At 34.6% G+C, this 22,041-nt stretch overlaps 2 protein-coding genes across 3 annotated transcripts; both read left to right on the top strand.

Moving 5' to 3' along the window:
- Positions 1-1,414: 1,414 nt before the first annotated feature.
- LOC146136095 (ATP-dependent DNA helicase PIF1-like) lies at positions 1,415-3,404 on the top strand. The gene has a single exon (XM_083395993.1). The coding sequence runs from the start codon at positions 1,533-1,535 to the stop codon at positions 3,381-3,383; it is 1,851 nt and encodes a 616-aa protein (XP_083252119.1). The 5' UTR covers positions 1,415-1,532; the 3' UTR covers positions 3,384-3,404.
- Positions 3,405-3,619: 215 nt separating this feature from the next.
- Positions 3,620-22,002, top strand: LOC146136094 (RNA-binding protein 25-like). Of its 2 annotated transcripts, XM_083395991.1 has the most exons (24): positions 3,620-3,720; positions 3,871-3,914; positions 4,460-4,480; positions 5,527-5,658; positions 6,020-6,103; positions 6,794-6,901; positions 7,092-7,149; positions 7,486-7,577; positions 9,871-9,933; positions 10,327-10,515; positions 13,031-13,114; positions 15,092-15,303; positions 15,702-15,803; positions 16,322-16,499; positions 16,841-17,004; positions 17,482-17,632; positions 18,195-18,341; positions 18,897-18,998; positions 19,316-19,466; positions 19,962-20,055; positions 20,138-20,278; positions 20,895-21,021; positions 21,371-21,469; positions 21,568-22,002. In XM_083395991.1, the coding sequence occupies exons 1-24, from the start codon at positions 3,651-3,653 to the stop codon at positions 21,706-21,708; spliced, it is 2,754 nt and encodes a 917-aa protein (XP_083252117.1). In that variant the 5' UTR covers positions 3,620-3,650; the 3' UTR covers positions 21,709-22,002. The 2 variants fall into 2 exon arrangements, with proteins under 2 accessions (XP_083252117.1, XP_083252118.1); XM_083395992.1 differs by lacking the exon at positions 4,460-4,480 and having other exon boundaries at positions 21,568-22,000.
- The last annotated feature ends 39 nt before the right edge of the window (positions 22,003-22,041 follow it).

Genomic DNA, 22,041 nt, shown 5'->3' with positions numbered 1-22,041 from the left:
AAAGCATGGTAATTTATTATTGTATATTATTAACCACATAATGTCAGAAATGTTTTTTTGACATCCCGAACCGTTGTGGATATGGTCTTCGTTTTCGCTTGAAGTGGAATCTTTTCGTGTTGCAAATAGTCGAGAACATGTTTACCAGAGGTTTTTTCGTTGGTTTTTCAACTAGGCTATTTCTTTTTATATTAATTTGTTGTACTTCTGATCTGAAGATACTTACCTACCATATTTGCGGGCGCTGGTATAGAATCCTACTACAGCGTTCAAACAATTATTGAATCAGCGCACAATATTTGGGTTAGGACGTAGGGTGCGGGTTAGCGTTTGGGTGTGGTCTGTGGGTCAATAGAATAATCAATGCTTCAAACAGGTAATGAGAAATTCAACTAGTACGGTTACTTTTGGTGTGTAGTATTTATATTATATATTAAAATTATTTTATTTTTGTGAACAAAAACAAAAGCTGTTCCCAAACTAAAAAAAAGTAAAATACATTAAAATTCCTTTTTTTCAAAACCATGAGTATCGACTGACGACAGTATGTGTTATTAGCGACGTTATTTGATCATATAAAGATACATGGCTAGAGGATTAAAATGTTATACAATTACTAAGAAGAAGCACTGTTAATAAAAATTTAAGTTGTGTAGCGTAATGTAGAAGCTATGTAATCTATTTTTTTTCCTAAAATAAAAAAACGTGAAGAAGTGAAAGGTAACTTGATCAAATATAATTAAACCCCACCTGACTACAGATAATAAAAATACATGTAACCTGGGTTATATAAACATCACCAAAGATAACAGATTAGTAAAAAAACTATTCCTTTTGAAAAGCATACCGCTAAGTATATTTTGGTTAAACTAAAGTGATGGTTTGAAGTTGATAAAAGGATCTTTGTAAGCCAGTCTGGAAAGTATGGCGTAACGAAGGTCAAAAATCTGCCTTGGGTGCACTTTCAAAATCCTGAGTGTACCTATGATTTTCCAATGCACTACATTTTGCATACATGTGATAATTAAGGGTGCACAAGGGTTTTATTTGCTGTTCAGTTTTTTTCTGGTTGCACTTATGAAAGCTTGAAAAAACTCGCGGGTGCTCTTGTCATACTTTCCACAGTGTTTTTTTGAAAATTTATTACAATTCAGACCCCAAGCTTAATTGTGAACAGGGTTTTTTTTTAAGGTTTGGTTTGGGTGACCGCTATGTAGTTTTAAAAGACCACAAGTGTTTCATTTAAATAACAAAAAGTTGCAAGTTCAAAATTTGGGAAACCGCTGGAGAAATTTGGGGGACCGTTGTGGATTGTGAAGATGGTATTTGTGGAGATGATTACATTAAACCTAGAAAGTGCTGTGCAAAATTGCTAACCATTGCTCAACACAGATGGTTTTTTAGACCCCGCTTATTTTGTCTTCCTATGGTACCAAAAAATTGTTTTATGTAGTAAAGAACAACCACTAATTAACAAAATTTAAAGACTAACCATGTGTAAGAAATTTACATTTTAACAGAACAACTGGAACATGGATTCAATTTTAGATACTTGTTGTGTGTGCATTGAAGCTCATAACCATAGAAATGAAGTGGTAAAGAAATCCACCGCAAGCAAGGCGAAGCTTTCACTAAATAGAAATGAATTTCAAGAAATTGTTTTAACTATTGAAAATGTGCGAAAAGTGCCCATTAATTATGTACTTGATAATGTAAAAATCCACTGTAAATTTATGAAAGAAGGAAAATGTTCCTTCTTTTTGCAAAATCACAATGTGCGTATTATGCTATCTAACTGCCCACCTGGAAGTTTAAAAGAATTTTTGAAAGTTTTATCTGTAAAACTGACACATTTCAAAGCTTCAAAAGGAATTTCGTCCAGAAAGAAGCTTCTGTTGGGATTGCCCAAACATTTAGAATATATTAGTCCTTTGAATGCCAAAGATATTGAAGTAGTCAATGCAAGACGAGATGCCAATGTAACAAAAACAATGCAAAACTCTAGGAAACGTAAAGAACCTTTGTCTGACAGAACAAATCAAAATTGCACAACTATCTTGGAACCTCCACCTAAAAAGAGAGTTCTGTCTTTAGCAGCTAATAAACTAAACAATGAACAGAAGCACATCATCAACATTATTAGGCAGGGTAAAAATTTGTTTTTTACTGGTAGTGCTGGCACCGGCAAATCATTTTTGTTGCAGCAAATAGTTGGTATTTTGCCCCCTGGACAGACCTTTGTGACTGCAAGTACAGGCGTGGCAGCTTGCCACATAGGAGGGATGACACTCCATTCTTTTGCAGGAATGGGCAATGCTTGTGGTACTACTCAAGACTGTATTAAAGTTGCAATGAGCAAGAAAACTGTTGTTAAACAGTGGAGAGCCTGCAAGTTTTTAATTGTTGATGAAATATCCATGATTGATGCAGACTTTTTTGACAAAATGGAAGCAGTTGCGAGATCCTGTCGTAAAAATGATGAACCTTTTGGTGGTATTCAGTTGATTTTGTGTGGGGATTTCTTTCAACTTCCCCCAGTCTCAAAAGGCAAAGAAAAGAAAAAACTATGCTTTCAAAGCAATTCTTGGTCAAAATGTGTAAATACATGCTGGGAACTTAAAACTGTTTATAGACAATCTGATAAGGCTTTCATCAAAATTTTACAAGACATCAGGTTTGGACGTTGTGATGCTGGAGCTGTTTCAACCTTAAAGCAAACTCAATCTAATAAAATAGAACATGGAAGCATTTTGGCAACCAAGTTATGCACCCATCGCGAAAATGTTGACCAAACCAATGCCGACGCGTTAAAACAGCTTCAAGGACCTTCTGTTTTGTTTAATGCTCAAGATAATTGTGAAGCTTATGGCTCACTTCTAGACAGAATTTTTCCTGACACAAAATCAGTTGTTTTAAAAATTAATACCCAAGTTATGTTGACAAAAAACTTGGATGTTAGTCGTGGTTTAGTGAACGGTGCTCGAGGTATTGTGACAAGGTTTACAAAATCTTCAACGCAGCCACTTCCAGTTGTAAAATTTTTATCTGGAAGTGAAGTGACAATTGATTTTGAACGTTGGATAACCAAAGTTTCAGATACAACATTTTGTCGTAGGCAGATTCCATTAAAGTTAGCTTGGGCAATTTCAATTCACAAAAGCCAGGGTATGTCTTTGGATTGTGTTGAAATGTCATTGTCAAAGGTATTTGAATGTGGCCAAGCATATGTTGCACTGTCGCGAGCTAAATCACTGAAGGGCCTTAGAGTACTGGATTTTGAACGCAATTGTGTTCGCTCCAATGTTGATGTGTTAAGATTTTATCGTCATCTTCGTGAAAATCAACAATGTTCTGTTATGCATCCCTTAGGAAATTTATATTAAAAGCATAAATATCATTTTGCTATTTAACTTAGTGTCAAAATAGTGTAACATTGAACTGTCTATCAAAGTGCAAGTGTTATGTTTGTTTTATTTCATGCTCACTTATTTTATCGTTTGAAACTTTTCTCAATTAGGTCTTTGTGCTGTTTTTGTTATTTTTGTGTTTGCATGTGCATTATGAATTTTACTTTTCCTTAAAATAGCCTCCAAATAAAATATAAATGTTTCTTTTTTTTAGAACTTTTTATCTATAAATAGCATTCTAAAATGTCTTTTCCACATGGTGTTCCACTTCAAATGCCAGGATCGGTATACGCAACTCAACCCGTTCCATCAGGTTATTGTAAAATTAAAATTGTTGTTCGAAAAACAAACATTATTTTATCACTGATTATTTAACTACATAAACATACAATTAGTTTAAAGCCCTCTGAATACCTGTCTAGTGATAAAACTGAACATCAATATTATCTTTTATGTTTTTTAGGTGCTATGATGGTTCAGATGGCACCAGTAAGAGGGGTCACTATGGTAAGCACAGAAACATTTATGTCCAAAGGCTTTTAAATAATGATTCTTCTTGTAAAATAGAATTAATGTTGTACTTTCCCTTCGTACAACTTCCCCAAAAAAGTAGGCTTAAAATGTTTGAAAAATCACTGAAATTTAATTTCAATAAAATATATATAAATTGTGACTTGAAAGATGTTGTTTAAATTTCTTATAATGATAAACAAATGTATCATTTGACTAATATATATGTTTAAAATTGTAATGTATTTATTAGTCAGGATTGTGGTATGTGTATTTGGGACAATTTCTCACCAGCTATGTGTAAATGTAAAAGTTTAATTGAAACCGGCTACTAAAGTATCCTATGTTTAAGCTTATACCAAAACACCCTTTTTATATAAATAATGGAGATACCAAGTTGTTTTCTCACTACAACATTGTTGTTAACATGAATTTTGCTCTATTTTTCACAAATCCCTTTAGTTTGTAAACAGTATTTAAAGAGAATACCCAGCCAGTGTTTTGTTGTAAACAGTTCCATTTAATCATGTTTAAATTAACAGACACAAACGAAAACTTGTAAGGTCTGTTTTTTTATTTTTGTTGCACGGCATTTGTTTGACCTTGGCTTTTGTTGTTGACAGTGAATGAAATTCATTTACTGTCAATTTGTGATTCTTAACGCTTTCACATTTCATGCTTTATTAATGCACAGCTCATTTCTGTAATAACGCCTGACTAATTGCATGTTTTAAGAATCATGAATATTTCTAACTGTGCAATTTGCATGGTAGAAATACTATTTTGCTTGCTTCTAATCACTGTTTTTTGGTTTGAATTTTAGTGTAAGCTAATTTTCTCAAACACACTTGGTTGTAGTGTAATGATATTCATCTCTCTGTTGTCGTGCTAGTGATTTGAATGTAGCAACTAATATTTGTATTATATTATTTGCTTCTGAAATAAAGCTCAAATGTACAGGACTTGGACCTTGAAGTAAGAACAGTATTAGAATGCCTAACAAGTAACAATATTCTGCAACCACTATAATTTATATTAAAAGCTATATTTGCCAGGGAACTATGAAAAACACCAGTATTGCTCAAAGCATTTTGTTTTATTTTAAGCATTTTCCCTTATCATATTAATCTAGTTTCAATTTTGATTTATTGGTTATGATTGATGAATCCATGATTTTTATAAGACAAGGTTGCTACTTTTGCATGCACAGTTTTCCCTAAACTTTTTTAATCTAAGGAATATATTGCAGACAATCTTGACAATATAGTGATTTTATACAATACAGAGAAAAATATTACCTAATTAGATGTTCGTCATGTCTAGTTTAATGCCATAGGTTTGTGGAATACGAAAATGCGCAATATTTTGTTTCATAGGAGCATGAGGTGTACTGAGTAATTATGGCTTAGTTGTTCTTTAATATAAGGTTTTGCATTTTTTATGCTTTCCAACCTTTCTGTAAGTACAAAACCCTGGTGAAAATCGACAAAAAGCAAATGTAGCAACTTTCTGCCTTATTTTGAGCCCTTTCCCATGTTCTGCATGGCCAATTTCTGCACAGAATATTTTTGCCATTTCTGTGTAGTTACCTGTTTATTTTCCACTCAAGGTTCCTGTTTCTCAAGTAATGGTACGACCAGTTGCACGACCACAACCAACATTTATGACTGCGATTCGGACCCAGCCCATGCCCCAGATGGTTACAGCACAGCCTCAGATTGTACATACTGCAAACCCACAGGTAGGAGACTAAAAATTATTTTATTTATTATTATATATCAATTTCCCAAAAGCTTAGTATGTTTTAACAACAGAATCTTGCCCGCCAATTAAATACATTATGTAGTTGATAAAATATATAAATTTCAATATGCTTGAGAAGTACAACACTTCAAAAAAAAAATCAGCCAACAAAGTGTTCTTACAATGTAAAATACATGCATTTGCGTTCAACGAAATTAAATTAAGCAAAACTGAAGATGCCATTTACCTGGCGTAGTTTTATCTCCTGGGCTGACTGATTTTCAGTTAAGTGCTTCTTGCGAATATACAAAAAGTTGATACACTTTTAGCCACTTTTTATATATGACAAACTTTCATAGATTTGGATAAAATCCCCACCTGTATCTGCTGCCCCTGTAGTGACGGCAACTCCATCGGACAACACAACTGCTTCTACAGACACCGTAAGATTAAACAACAGCAAGTCCTACTGTAGCTCTTAATCATGTTTTTGTTCGTGCTAGATTTTTGCTAGGTTGTAGCTCCATATGAAGTTCTGTTAGCCTGTACTAAGCCTGATAGTTGAACACTTATAGCAGGTTAACAATTGCACCCCACTCCATAAACAAAACACTATAAATGCTTAAACTGATATTAATGATGTTAAATATTAATTTGAAGAATGACAAATAGTTGTAAATATTGCATAATTTGTAAGCCTACAATTGCGAAAATTTATTTTTATTGTAGACCATTGTCAAAATATCCCTTGAAGTGGCTTTGCCTGCAACCCCACTTTTTATTGTTTATTGTACTCTTTTACCATGAAACAGTTCATCACTACAAGTATATAACGATTTAGCTTTGATATGTTGACTATTTGTTGAGACATTTGAATAAATGTGTATAATTGTAAAATACACTCCTAAATGGTCTTCTGATTGTTACTGCTTATTCAAAAGCAAAAGTATTTTATTGTAAAGGTAGATATGTAATGTAAGTGTCATCATTTTCCATTACTTTATATTTTTGTTATTAAACATTTTGTGAAAAAAAATTTGTTTTGCAAATTCTTTTATAAAATGTATGATACTAGGTCTATGAACTTATAATCAAAATTATTTATTCTGTGCCTTAATTTGTTTTTCATTCAGACAAATACCCAAAATAATGGAGAAGTACTTGAAGATCCTCCTATAACTGTGTTTGTTGGGAATATCACCGACCGAGCATCTGACACACTTGTGCGACAAATACTTATGGTAATATGTCTTTAATTTAACTTAATTTACCTGTTCATATCTTATACTCCATTAAAATCTGATGGTTCACGTTTCTTTTGATGCCATAGATTTATGGATTTAGGCAAAGTAGTGCCATTTACAAAATATATTGAAAGTTTTTTTTTTTAATTAAACTGTTTATTAATCACTATTTTGATCTTTCTTGAAGAAATGCGGTTCTGTTTACACATGGAAAAGAGTTCAGGGGGCCTCAGGAAAATTACAAGGTTAGATATATATATATAATTTATTTTCTATTTACTGTAAAATTTAGTGGAATTTTGCCTTCTAACAAAAAGCCTAAAAAATATTACATTAGTTTATGAGGAGTGTTGTTTTTGCATTTTATGTCTCATTTCTTCTTTGGTAAATTTATATCCATTCATCAATGTGTTATTCTACTATATTGTCTTCCAGCATGATTAGATATTTGCTATTGTTTTAAGCGAAATAACAAACTAAAATTCAAAACCTTCATAAATAACTTGAACTGTGTAAACCATACATATGGTAGTACGTACTAGTAATATAAATGGAGTTTTAAAAAATTGGTTTTATTACAGCTTTTGGGTTCTGTGAATATCGTGACCCAGAGTCGGCACTTCGTGCTATTGGCGCTCTTCACAACTTTGATCTTGGAGACAAAAAACTTCTTGTGAGTTTAACAACTCAGTGTCTGGTCAATACTGAATGTTTGTTTTCCTATATAATTAAAATGTTTTTTTTTCTATATAATAAAAACAAATTGACGTTTTACCTCTTGTCCATTGTTTTTCAACCAATAAGTTGAGACCCGCAATTGGGTTGCTGTTGGATTTGGTTGGGTCACCCATTGCAGTGTGTACGTTTGTTGAGATTGAATGAATGAAAGACACACACAAACATATGTGTTTAATAACATCTGTGATCTAGCCCCCCTACTATTGATACGGAAGCCGTAATCGTTGGTCATAAAGCAACTTCCGAGGGGCTAGATCACAGATGTTATTAAACACATATGTTTGTGTGTGTCTTTCATTGATTGATACGGACTGATGATCCCCCAGTGTGAAGTTGCTTGTACTAACAAAATGTGCAAGTATTGGCGCATGGTTGTTTCTCGACTCGCTCCTCTCTGAGCCGGCATAGCTCAGTTGGTAGAGCGACGGTCCCGGCTTGACCGGAGGTTGTGAGTTCGAACCTCACTGCAGGCCAGTTGTTTTTCTGGCTTGCTCTGCTTGCATCATAGATCGACAGATTCGGCGAGTCTGCGATGGCTTTTCGGTGTACTATTGATACGGAAGCCGTAATCGTTGGTCATAAAGCAACTTCCGAGGGGCTAGATCACAGATGTTATTAAACACATATGTTTGTGTGTGTCTTTCATTGATTGATACGGACTGATGATTCCCCAGTGTGAAGTTGCTTGTACTAACAAAATGTGCAAGTATTGGCGCATGGTTGTTATCGACTCGCTCCTCTCTGAGCCTGCATAGCTCAGTTGGTAGAGCGACGGTCCCGGCTTGACCGGAGGTCGTGAGTTCGAACCTCACTGCAGGCCAGTTGTTTTTCTGGCTTGCTCTGCTTGCATCATAGATCGACAGATTCGGCGAGTCTGCGATGGCTTTTCGGTGTACTATTTGTTGAGATTGGTTCTGAACTTCTGAGAAATATTTTCTCATAAATTTAATAAGACTTAAGTAGGGTTACAAAAAAGGCCATCATAGTTAAATTTATACTATTACCTTATTTTTGTGGGATTTTGTTCACTTTGAGCTTTTGCAAAAGTCCGGTGAAGAGAATTTGGTTACAAAGGCTGCTGTTATACTTTAGCTTCATATTTGGATTGCTGCCATTAGAAGCTTAACAAGCACTGCTCTAGAACCTAGTAATAAATCAGTTTACACAATTGGAATAATAACTATTTAATATAGTCTCCACCAATATATATATATAAGTATTTCTTAAAGTTGAGCAATATGTCACTATTGAAATTGGTATGTACTTGACAGCATTAATAACCCAAATGTCTGTTATAGATGGCTAGGGATGTTCAAAGTAGAATCCCAAGCTATTCTAGAATAGTACGTTTCAAATATAGAATAACAAATCCAGAATATCGAATTCTTATGTAATATGTTAAGGAATTTTAACTATTTATGAATATTTGGCAGCTGTATGACACCACAACAATTTAAAGGACAACATTTAAGTTAAAATAATTGAATATTAATAAAAAAAACAAAAAACATATCAGTTATCCTTCTAGTAAAGGTGGCTCTACTGGGCAACTCAACGCCAGGATCCATCTCTTTTATTAAAATTTTAAAATGTTTCCCTGCTACAAGGTTTATTGGTAGTTATTAGTTTTGATTAGGGGTGACTGTTACAAAATGACAACAAAAATACGCTACAGTGACTTTGGGGCGAACATATGGGTTCAATCTGGTTTGTCTACTTGTTGTTTGAATTGATTCTTTTGACGTGTGAAATCAGAACAATGGTTTTCTTACAGTTTAACAAAACTAAAAACAGAGGTTTTTTTTAAGTGCTTCAATAAACTGCCAGTGCTATTGCAATAGGCAAGCTGAACATTACAATTTGTGACATGATACATCATTTTGTTGGTCCAGTGCAGTAAAATGTTCCCAAACACATGACGACCTTACATGTGGCATTTCTTTCGTTAACATCCAAACAAGGTCAGCGTGTTTTACGACTATTGTGAGTCCAAAGTCCGACCGCGTGGTCAGTCCAAATCTGTCACACACGGCCTTGAAAAAATGAAAATCGCACTTGGAATGAAACTTATATCGGTTCCAATTACCCTATATAAACAGCAAAATTGAATTTGAATCCAAGGATCCGATATTCTACTTTGAACATCCCTATAGGTGGCTATATATTTTGGGATTTGTCACATTATCAACATTATCATATAATGTACTTTTTACTATGTTATTTTTTAGGTTAAAGTTGATGCAAAGACACAAGAACAAATAAACGAATGGAAGACCAAAAAGGGACTCAATGTAAGAAATATTTGTGTAATCTATTTGGCACTGGTTTGCAATGTTAGCATTTCATAGTTTCCAATTTTGCCGAAATATTTTGAAAGAGATGAATATTGGATTAAAACAGATGTTCCCAAAGTCGTGAACAAATTTTATCCAATTGACCAAGATTCAATAAAACAAAGGCTGAAAAAAAACAACACCAGTAAAGTTTATTAAGATAGGTTTACTTGCTTTGCTGTTTCATCAAGAAAATTGTTGTATCAACTAGAGATGGACCGATAATATCGACTGATATTTGGCTTTTACTGATACATCTGTATCGGTAAATGTAGGCCGATATTTTAGTACAAAACTATGATTTAACTTTTCCTGTACAATAAACAACTTTTTTTCTCTCCTTTCCTTCAGACGGAGGAGGGTGAAGAAGAAAAACCCCTTCCCGGATTGGAGGAGGTGCAGAAGGAACTTCAAGTTCTCATCCAGGAATATGTCGGGGAGCTGCACACGACCAAACAGGGCGAAGAAAAAGAGGAGCCAGCTGCGCCGGCCAAACTTGAGTACACTGTGCCCACTGTCAGGGAGTCCCATAATGTTGAGGTAAGCTTGGCCAATTTACACTAACTGTTAACTATTCTTCTTTAATTTATTTTCGGGACATATCTTGTTTTTCCTCTTATTCTTTTTTGGTTAGCTTGGTATGTTTCAGACTGTTTTTTGTCTGAAGCTTTATAAAAAGTAGACATCGTAGAACTTGGAGTTCGCAACCCTAGGAACCTCTAATGGGGGGACAAAAAAACAAAAGTGTGAAGTCATTGTTTAAGTTTTTTACAGCTATATACTCCTGTCTAGTTAAGTACATATTAGTATTTTTTGGAGTTTTTTGTCATGACTAGGATAGCAAACCTTTTTACTGCGTGGGTCTCAAAAGAAACCTGGCGTCTTGAATAATCACAAGTGGTTCATACATTTAAGAACATACTAGTATACTCTTGTATCTTCTCTGCTTGTCTCATTATCCCTGTGTGTTAGCTAAGACGATTCTGTGCCAGGTTGAAAAGTTTGGCCTGCGCGGGGGATTTATCCCCCGCGCAGTAGCACTTTCAGCCGCGGTCACGGCCGCGCATTTTATAGAAAATGTGTTCAGCCGCGCAAATCTGACTCAAGCAAACACGCAAAACTTCAGCCACGCAAACTTCTGTATGAAACTTAACAAGCACAAAAAAATTGGCGGGCCGCATACTGAAGTTGCATAACATTTTTTAACGCTAGTCTATAAGACGTATATAATATAATGCATCATATAGAATCCCCTGCGAAACGCTAAAAACGCACAGTTCGGCGTTTTGGTCACGCATCAGTGGACAACGGTCACGTGTATAGTGACGTCAAATTAGGCAATATCGAGTAATATTGCATATTAAATGCTGCACTATCCAACTTTTTAAATATTTACCTGTGCACTGCGCCCGCACACCAACCAAAAATTGCGCAGTGATTCAAGTATTCTATGAACGCTGTAAGTTTAATATAAATTCGCAATTTACAACTTTCGGTAGCCTGATGGATTATTTTCAGCCGCGCAAGTTCAAGTCGAAATTTTATTTTCAGCCGCGCATTTTTTCAGCTACAAAACATCTCCCCCGCGCAATATCCAAAGTTTCCAATCTGGATTCTGTGTGCTTTATTGTAAAAAAATTATATCCTAAAAGAATGATTTAGAAATGTGGAAAACCAAACAATGTTTAAAATAATTTGACACTAACTTTTTGTTGGGTTCAATGAAATGTACATGATAAGGCACTATTTGAGGAATATGTTTTCAGTATGGTGTTTAATAGCAGAAAAAGTTACAATAAAACTCCAGGGCGTTATTTTCTAGACAGTAACTAACCATTTTGCCTTTTAAAACTTTATTTTTGCACCTTAAGGTTAAAAACGATTCGTTTGAAATGGGCAAAACCAAACAATAATTTGAAAAAAATTGTATAAAACCTAAAAAACATAGTTTTGGGATTCTATGGGCTCGGGTCTATATAGTAATTTCAGGAAAGTTGGAATCACAGAATTTAATTTGCACATTTATCAATAACAAGGTTGAATTTCAGGGCTACTAAAAATCCAGGATGTTTAAAAACGCTCTCCGAACCCACTTTCATCACCAGTGGTTACAACCATTGAGCGCAGTAGTGCCCAGGAGATGTAAATCAATCAAAACTGCAATAAAAAAAATCTTAATTTTGCGTGGTTATAAAAAATAAAACAAAATTTATTATTATGTAGGCTCTTTATCACTATTGCGTATTACGTTGTAACATGTCGATGTAGATTTGCTGACCTTGTGGATAGCTGATGTGACAATTGACATGTTACAAATAGTGTAATATCTTCGTCAGAGGGCTAAATAATGGGTAAATATTTTTTTGCATGGCATAACAGTTTTCCTTAGGCCTAAACCTTGCATTATGTGGTGCTACAAGTTCAATAAAAAAAAAATCATAACATGTGACATTTATTTTTGCATTTTGCCATGATCAGTATACAGCCTACATTGTAACAGAAAAGGCACTGGTCTCATTGACTGTTTGCTCCTGATTGTGTTTGAAATGGTTTAACTAAATGATTTCCCACAATAAGAGTAACATGTTATAAGGATTTGACCTGTGTGAAAGCCCATCTAATCGACTGGCGTAGTAGAAAAGTTTTGCATATTTTTTTCATTTTTTGCGAATTTTGCATTGGTAAACATACGGTAAGAGGCAAATAAGCTTTCAACCCGTGACGGGTTAAAAGTAAAAACAGGCAAGACCATTTTTTTACAACATTATGATTTTTTGTCATGCCATGTTTTTTGTTGGATTGTTGTTGTTTTTTTTTTTAATTTTTTGGATGTTTTAAAAATATGTGCCTAGCTACATAAAATATAGTTTTAGTCTCCGGTAACCAAGTTTAAAGACATTTTTTTAGGTAGACTAATTGATTTGTGTACTTATGATATACAGACTAACCAAAGACATTAAAATCACATAACTGTGAAAAAATGATGGTTAGAGGATTAAAGCACCCTTCATATTCTTGTATTGCAGACTATTTATCATTAAGTTATTTTTTGCAGGAGAACTTGCAAGAACTCGAATTGGAAGCAGACCAAAAGGACTTTATAAGCAAAGAAATTCGTCACTTCAGAGAAAACCAAAAGGTTTGTGACAAAATGAAAGTCAATAAGAAAATGTTAGACAGAAAACATTTATTTTAAATCAGTTAGGTGAGGTTTCCATAATCAGAACCCCCAAAAGACGCTATTAAAATACATTTTGCATTTTCAAATAGAGTTTTTTTTTCTGAATTTGTTTGAGTATTTGGTCTTTCTGGTGTACTGTCCTGGGTTTCTGATTATGTTGATAGTTGTTAACTTTTGCCAGGAGCTTTAAATCATTGATTACCCGGCCCTTGTTTTGTGCCTAGTGGTAAGTGTTCAATCATTATGAGGCTCCAACTGTCCTCTTCTGTGGATATCGTAAGTAGTACATCTGTCAATTATTTGTGGCTAACAACTTTCATCTTTCAGGTTCGCAGTAAAATAGGAATGGCACTGCCTTTGCAATAAATTCGCATTAAAATGTTAAATTGATTAATATCTACTAAATAGCATATAGATAAAGGTTTTGTGCATTTTTATTTTTAATTAGTTGTCTTTTGTGCTGCGTTCATAAAATGTTGGTAATACTAATCAAACTAATGGATTTTGAGAATTTTGTTTTTTAAATGGTGATATCCCAAACATTTTTAAGTTAGTTTTTGGAGCGACATGCTTCTAATCACTTTTTATTTTGCTCTAAATTTGTAAAATATTCAAGACTTCTCTCCTGTTTTGATTCGTTAAATGTAATTAGTAAATATTTGAAAATAAACAAAAAAAAATTACAAAATCATTTATATTACTAAAAAATTCGATTACAAATTTACAATGATTGTCATTGGCTATCATTTTTTTCTGCTTAAAAGCAAATGGTTTTTAATTTTATTGACGTTTTTATTGTGTTATATTTAATTATTTTGCACTCTTGCTTATTACAAGGTTCTTAAAGTTAGAAAAATAAAATAGGTGTAGGTCTTGGTAGCAAAACAAAAAAAAACAGTGCTCTTTATACTTTTGGTGATGCAAAATGGGTTCTCTATTAAAAGTTTTTGAATGATATGTTATATAGATACTTGCAAAGCCGCATTTTTTGGTGAACCAGTAAATTTGTGAAACCTTTTTAAAGAGCGCTGTAATAAATACCTAACAGAGGTATTTTTTTTAATGTTAACACAGATTTTTTCTATAAGGATTTATTTTTATTCTATAAACCTTTTACGAAAATTTAGTTTTAACTGAAGCGCTTTATATTAACCCTGACACCGCATTATACCTTTATGTATGTTAGCTGTGACCAAATTTCTAGCATTTCTGGTAAGTAAAACATCAAGTCAAAGTCTTTCTGCACTGCACCAAAAAGGAATTGGAAATAAATTGGACTTCATTCGTACATACATTCCACTTTTTCTGAGGTGATAAGCACATTCAAAACACGGTAGAGACGATAGAGCGATATTTAGCTGTCTAAACAGGAAAATACTATTTCAAGCAAGTCTTAATTAATTTTTCTAATTGTAATCTTTAAGATACTATTAAATCAAACTGTAGGTTAAGTTAAAAACAGTTCAGTTTTATTTAGTACGAAGTATGTAGTTACCGCAATTACTTGTTAAAACAAATTACTAATCTTTTTATTTTTAAAACAAAAATGTGTAATTCCAATATTTAAACAAATTTGTAAAGTGACTAGTTTTTATTACGAATAACAGGCGCTTTAAAAGCATTTAAGTGTTGTCCGCCAAGTATCACGTTTGTCTTCATAAAAATACTTTCTCTCCCTGCATTTCTGTTGTAAATTTCAACAGCAGATCTTGGCAAAAGAAAGCAGCAAGCAACTTTTGGGAAAACGGAAGACACTCATCAAAAGGCTGCTGGATTTCATTTCTGTGTTGTAACTATTAAAATTTCGTCGAAACGTTGAGTTTTTTGCAGATTTTCTTATTTGTTTAAAAACAAACATGTTGATATTTCGTTTAGGTTTATTGCCTTTCATTTTTCATTTAATTTTTTTACGGTTGTTCTCTGTTCTTGCCACAGGCGAACGAAGAAAAACAGAAAAAGGACGACGAGAAAAAAGACCGTGACAGAAATCGCGATCGTGAGAAAAAACGTGATCGTGACACCGATAAGGATCGTGATCGTGACCGTGAAAGGGACCGTGAGCGAGACAGGGACCGTGAAAGAGAACGTGAGAGGGAAAGGGAACGTGAGAGGGAACGTGAGCGTGAAAGAGAAAGGGAGCGTGAAAGGTTACCTTTTCACTTTTCTAAAAATATAATTCAAATATATGTAAACCTTGTTGCATTTAACTTTTTTACCTTTTTAAATCACATATATATTTATGTTTAAAAAAAGACAAAAAAAATGACATTTATTTTGAGAAAAAAATTAAAATAAGGTGCCAACTATTCTACACTAAATTAATTGGAGAGAGTTGTGTTTACCCTTCGTATTACAGTTTTTCTTATATTAATTTCCTATTGATTCTAATATTAGTTGCCTGTTGATCACTAAAAAACAAGTTTTGGTTCGAATCTTACCGCAGTGCTTTTTGTTATCTGCAAACACAACCCCGAGAAATCGTCCACTTACATTCGTAAAACTGAATATTCCAACTAACGGCAGTTTGGGTCGCTTTCGTTTTTAGGCGCCGCAGCCCGCGCGCTACCAGCAGGCGGAGAAGCCGCTCTCCAAGACGGGAAGTTACGCGACGCTCATCGCCCCCAAGAAGACCGAGGTCTCCCAGACGGTATTACTTAGTTCATATTTCGTTGGTCCTCTTGAATGATTACCTTGTATTTAATCAATTGTTTTGTTATTTATAAATCACTAGAACACCTGCTGTTTCATGTTGTTTGTGGATTGGTATTCTTGCCGGTTAAAGTTTTGTGCTTTAAGTTTGAAAAATCGTAACATGTGGCACGGAAGAAAATTTCCTTTACTCAGAAACTTATATTTTAAGAAAAAGAACAAAAATAGTATTTGCAAGGTTCTTACATGGCAGAGAGACTTCATCTTTTTACGCATTTATTTGTATCATTACACATTTATTTGAGTATAGAAAGTTCACAAGTTTAATAAAATGTATTCATACTTACTATATGCCTAAACAAAACAAAACAAGAAAAAACTATGTTGTATTTTTTAAATAGTTACAGGAAAGTTAAGTTACACGTCAATTTTTTGTATGTTTTTTTTTCACGTAAAATCAATAATCAATTCCCCTTACTTGGCCAATAGCCCGATTTAATCTACCATCTACCGCAGGTCGCCAGTTCGTTCCTCGCGCAAGTCACGTAGTCCGCCTCCGCGCAGGCGCAGAAGCCATTCCGGAAGCCCAGTGTCGTCATGGCGACGCGGAGAAGAAGACAGCGAGGAGGCTGAATCCCATGAGAGAAAAAAGCTGGAGCGCAAAATTCGAGAAAAAGAGGCCGCTTACCAAGAGGTTTGATTTTAATGCTCGTCACACCATATCGCATACTTCAGCAACGTTTAGATTTATTCGTTTTAATCTAGTCTTTTTATTTTTATACTTCTTAGTATATAAGCTGGGCTAACACACTCTCGTTTTAATTATTTACTCTGGTAAGGTCAGCTGGTGTCGCTGCCGAAACGTCGGTTTATACTTCGTTTACACCAGAAGAGCGATTTCTATCTTGATATGTTGCCTGGTGGAGCTAACTCTATATTTATAAATAGAAAAGGTTTATTTTCTAATTTAAAAAACTTCAATGAATAGAAAAACCTACTTTGACCACTTCCCTAAACTGGGCGATTGTATTTCAGCGCCTGCGTCAGTTCGAGACCCGTGAACGTCGCAAGAAGCGCGATTTGGACAAGCAAGAGACGAGGGAGAAAGATCAGCGCAAGGAAATGGTCAGGGAGGCCAAGCGACTTCGCGAGTTTCTTGCGGACTACGACGACGACAGATTCGATTCCAAGTATTACACGTGAGTAGACAACGAATCGCAAATGTTACGTTTTTCTTGTATCCACTACTTATGACTGAAAATTATCTCGATGCTCCATATTTTTGTGTCAAGTTGGCATGAGCTATCCAACAAGCACACGCGTTTTTCAATTAACACATTTAATTTGTTTTGAAAAACACATATAAACAGTTTACAGATTTCTCTTGTTTTTGTGTTTAAAAAACATGCGATCACGGAACACAAAATTCACGAAAAACTTTCGCAATTTTTTGTTCGAGACGCACTCTTTAAACCGGGTTTGTCTTGAAGTGTATACAAAATGAGAAATTTGTTTTGGGGCATTGGCACCATAATAAATATATATTCTTGCTTATAGAAACAAAAGCGTATTACAACCTAAGCTTATTAAACAGCATATCCTTTCCTAATAGATACATCCTTGGCGCTGGCGGGCAAGAGAGCTAAATTCATTTTTGTGTTGTGGTTTTCGTACAGCGGCAGCTCGTTGAGCAAGCGTCAGCGCGACCGGGAACGAGAGGTGGACACCGACGATCGAGATCGTAAGAAGGAGATGGAAGAAGTCGAGTTGCTGCGGAAGAAGCTGGTCGAGGAAAACCACCCAGATCCCGACGCCGCCATATCGAAGGTAAAGCAAGTCGCAGAACGGATTGCGGAATCGCTGGAGATGTCCGTGATCGATTGAAGGGGAAAACGCTTTTGCGTTAAGGAATTGAATACTTAATTTCAGGAACTGACTACTTAATGTGTCTGATATATTAGGAATTAACTTTTGTGAGATTTGACCGTTTTATGGAATGAAAATTTCCGCAGGTGCGATGCTATCAAACGCAGTTTGTCTATTATCATAACTGTAAGTTTTGGAGCATAATGGGTTGGAGGTTGTAGTAAGACGTAATAAGAATATCAAAGCCCATACAGAAGTAGGTATCATTTTGAACGTTTCGAATAACTCATTTTTAACATTCTGTTGAAAATGAATAAAGAGTTATTCGAAACGTTCAAAATAATACCTACTTCTGTATGGGCTTTGATAATTGTAAATTCATTTTCCAATAAAAAAAATCTTCTATAGCTAGACCGTGTTGGCTAAATGATGACCTGTTTTAATCTACCAAAAAAAAATATCTTAATAGTTTACCTTAGCAGCATGTGCCACTTGAACAACATCGGTGCTTCTGTACTTCCAGGTAATCAAGGAAACGGAGGAGATATGGGTCCCTCTTATCCAGCCCGACACTCCGCCTCGAAAGTCCCCGGTGCCGCCGGCTCCGCAGGAATCTTCGTCTTCATCGTCATCCGGTGAAGAATCGGGCTCTGATGAGTCCGATGCGGAGGTTTGCGTTTATGTTTTAGAGAGATAGTTGAGAATCTTTAGGAATCTGATTTTTGCTTAACTCTACTTTTTGTGTAAGTTTAGAGCGGAATAAATACAATTATAACTTCCTGCGCTGTGTAGAGTTGATGTGTGTTGTTCTTTTCCGTTTATTGTGACATTCTAGTAAATTACCTACGGAAAATTCTAGTAGGAGTGCCGCAATCGATTAATTATTTCTGAGGGGTAGCCATAAAAGGTTGAGAACCACTGTTGTAACCTATTGGCTTTTATGTTTTAAAAATTGAAAATATTAAAGGAATCTTTAAGCTTTGTATTGATGCTTGACATAACAAATTATACTTGCATCTTTAGTTCTTTTATTGTTCGCGGATTGTCCAATAGCAATATTCAACACTAGTATTGAAAAATTAGAAACACATGAGAGACATTGATCTTAAAGGATTGTAGTGAACGTTTTTTAACCCACGTCCTTTTATCAAATTTAATTTCACTTCTTTTTAGCTAATTGTTTAGCTAATTGTTTTAAATATTTTTAATGGACATATTTCCACAGAAGTCTGGTTCCGATTCTAGCAACAGCGCTTCTGGCGATGAATCAGTGAAACAAAAAAGACAAAAGACGAATAAAAAGGAGACGAAACAAGAAAAACAACAGGTATTTTCAAAATTAAAAAATTAAATGCAGATTTATCGCCGCAATTCATTGTGTTTCATAACTTTAATGTAAGCTTTTTTCAAAAAAATAAAAATAAAAAATACGTATTTCTTTGTAGTTTTGAAGGATTTATATATATTTTTTTATTTTAACATAATTGGAAATGATCTTTTTTTTTCGCAAAAACATAATTTTAAGTAATACGTTTTTAAGGAAGTTTGGAATACCACATAAAAAGCTGTTGTACACTTTTCTGGCACGCTGGTGGAATTTTAAATCCCTTTACGAAAATGTTGTTTTACCTGTTCAATTTCCAGATGGTTGCAACCCTCCAGCCGATCAAACCTGAACCGGTTCAAAACCAAGTGATTTTCACAACCGAGGAACATTTCGTAGAAGAGACTACAGAGTCACCGCAGCCCGTCGTAAAAATGGAGTTCTACGGAGCTAAATCTTCTCCAGCTGCCCGTCAGTTTGCCTGTTTATTTTACCATTGCCTGTCTTGTATAATTAAGCAGTAAGCACCTTCAGACTTTTGATAAAGCAAGTTGGCTCGTATACAGACCACGCCAGCCTTCCACAGGGGCGCGTAATATGGGAACAATCTTAAACATTTGTACGTTGAAGAGCTCATAGAATGCGTTAAGATGAAATTCGAGTTTTTGTGTGCATAACAGTTAAAAAAATCTTTTAAAACATTAAATTGTGTCTCGAGAACAGCTTTTGTCATTTAACATACATATTTTTATTGAGCGTTGCCTGTTTAAAGAAACTCGCGACGTGGCATATTTTTTCTCCGTCCAAATAACAATTAAAACGTTATATGTAAACCACCAATAGTGTCCTCAGGAGTGTTACGCCCCAACATTTTAACATTTTCTGGTTGGTTTAAACAACACGCTTCTATTTAATATATTTGTCTACTTGCGGGATGCCTCTTAACTAAACTTATTTATGTTCCAGGTTCAGAATCAACGCCGAACGCGGAGCAAAACCTTCAGCAAAACCACGCCACGGTCGATATCAAGCAAGAAGTTTTGTCTTCAAATCAAGCCAGGTAAGTACATTCTTCTATTGGTCAAACAAAATATCGTCAAAAATCACTGATCGTCATAAAATAAAAAAACACATATTTGTAGCATTGCGGGCGCCAAGCGTCGCAAATTGAAGGTGTCTGATGTCTTCAACCAAGATGAGGAAGAAGAAGACGTTCCACGAAAGCGCAAACTTGTTCCGCTCCAGTACACAGAAGAGGAGAGAAAGGCGCTCAACCCTGTCAAGTGAGAGACGGCGTATATGGCAATGCTTAAAAAACTTTTTTCGGCTTACCACGCACTGCAAACATAAATAAAAATTTGCAGTGTTAGATGTTTTGACGAACAGGATTTTCCCAAATTAAAAAAATTTGGGCCACACTTAGGCATTTCTAAGAGGCACGCTAGATGCCGCGGCGGCGGCGCAAAGTTTTATCCCTTGGTAATAAAGCATATGTTCCGCAAGAAGTTCCGCAAGAACCCATTTTTTTTAAAATAACATTTATACCCCGCTAACTCGTGCTTTTGAAACGGATGATTTACGAATTTCTTAAGGTACCCTTCAAATATAAACTCTAATATGTATGACTCTGTTTATATCAAATACGCGCTTGTACTTAATTTTACAATATGATTCCGCAATTCTTTTTGTGCAGAAAACTCGTTGATCCAAAGATTTCTAGTTGATTTTTAATACACGTTTAAAAAATGAAAATATTGCAGTTAAACTAAATTGTACTTTCTGTTACACCCAAGGCCAAACTGGTTTGAACTGTTTGCATCAATCATTTCCTTGCTTTAAGTCTAAGCTCAATACTTTTGTTTTGTCGCCTGTCTACTAATCGCGTTTTGTGCGACACAGATGTGCGGAAGACGAAAAGCGACAAGCAGAGGAGAAGCGTAAGATGGTTCGAGCGCTGATCGAAAGGATTCCCACGCAGAAGGACGACTTGTTTGACTACAGCCTCGACTGGAACATGGTTGACGCTGTGAGTTCTTTTAGAAAGAACTGGTCCAACTGATGACCATAGGATAATCTATTTGTGCAATTGTTTTACTTTCGAAAAAAAAACATTTCTTATTTTTTTCCTTAAAATTTCCCAATTTTTACATTTCCTTTTTTTAATTACCATAAGTAAGACATACTAGTTGCAGTAGCTAGCAAATTAATTTTGATATTTTTAATAGTAAACATATTTTTTTATAATAATTTGTTTAATTTTTTTCTGTAAGTCTAGTAAATTACAAAGCCAAAAAAGGTTTGGTAAAATATTTTTTTAGAGGTAGCATGCTTGGTTAAATATTTGTGCATAAACAACTTATTTTTTGTTTAAATAGAGTTTAATGGAGAAACGAATTCAGCCCTGGATAACAAAGAAAATTGTTGAATACATTGGCGAAGAAGAACCAACATTGGTGGAGTTTATTTGCAGTAAAGTAAGTATACTTGTTGTTTTATCTGTTACATCAAACATGAATTTATATTTTATTTGTTTAATTTTGTTGCTATGTATATTTTTTTATTATTTTATTAGATAATGACGAAAAGTAGTCCAGAGAAAATTCTTGGTGACATTTCTATGGTTTTGGATGATGAGGCAGAAGTGTTCGTTGTTAAAATGTGGAGATTATTAATATACGAAACTGAGGCGAAAAAAGATGGTCTGACCAAATAATACATTTCTTTGCTTTCTTTCCAATCATATTATTTCCTGATTATGTTTCTATGTGGTGATGTGAAGTAGAAAAAGCACTTGCATCCATCTGTATCAATAGAGCACTTTTGCTCGATTAAAACAAACGTATATTACCAAAATGAACATGTGAATTTCTACCATCAACAAATCGCAATCCTGTCTTTGTAAATTTGGGCTATCCAGTGTTTTTCAATAAAATAAACTTTGCGTTTGTTTCATTGTGATATTACGATTTGTAGCTATGAAAAACAATGTAGGTATGGCTATGCAACACAGATTCTCAGACCTTTATGTACATGACATATGTAATAC

This window comes from Ascidiella aspersa, chromosome 8 (genome assembly GCF_963924565.1).
Source record: "Ascidiella aspersa chromosome 8, kaAscAspe10.2, whole genome shotgun sequence".
Classification (NCBI taxonomy): Eukaryota; Metazoa; Chordata; class Ascidiacea; order Phlebobranchia; family Ascidiidae; genus Ascidiella; species Ascidiella aspersa.
The sequence above is the reverse complement of the archived record's forward strand: the minus strand, read 5'-3'. Positions and strand labels throughout refer to the sequence as shown.

What these genes read in the sequence shown, in the direction of transcription:
- LOC146136094 (XM_083395991.1), top strand. Translation starts at nt 3,651, where the DNA reads ATGTCTTTTCCACATGGTGTTCCACTTCAAATGCCAGGATCGGTATAC. An exon ending in AACTCAACCCGTTCCATCAG is followed by an intron (nt 3,721 to 3,870) that starts GTTATTGTAAAA and finishes TATGTTTTTTAG; the next exon opens with GTGCTATGATGGTTCAGATG. An exon ending in CACAAACGAAAACTTGTAAG is followed by an intron (nt 4,481 to 5,526) that starts GTCTGTTTTTTT and finishes TTTCCACTCAAG; the next exon opens with GTTCCTGTTTCTCAAGTAAT.
- LOC146136095 (XM_083395993.1), top strand. Translation starts at nt 1,533, where the DNA reads ATGGATTCAATTTTAGATACTTGTTGTGTGTGCATTGAAGCTCATAAC.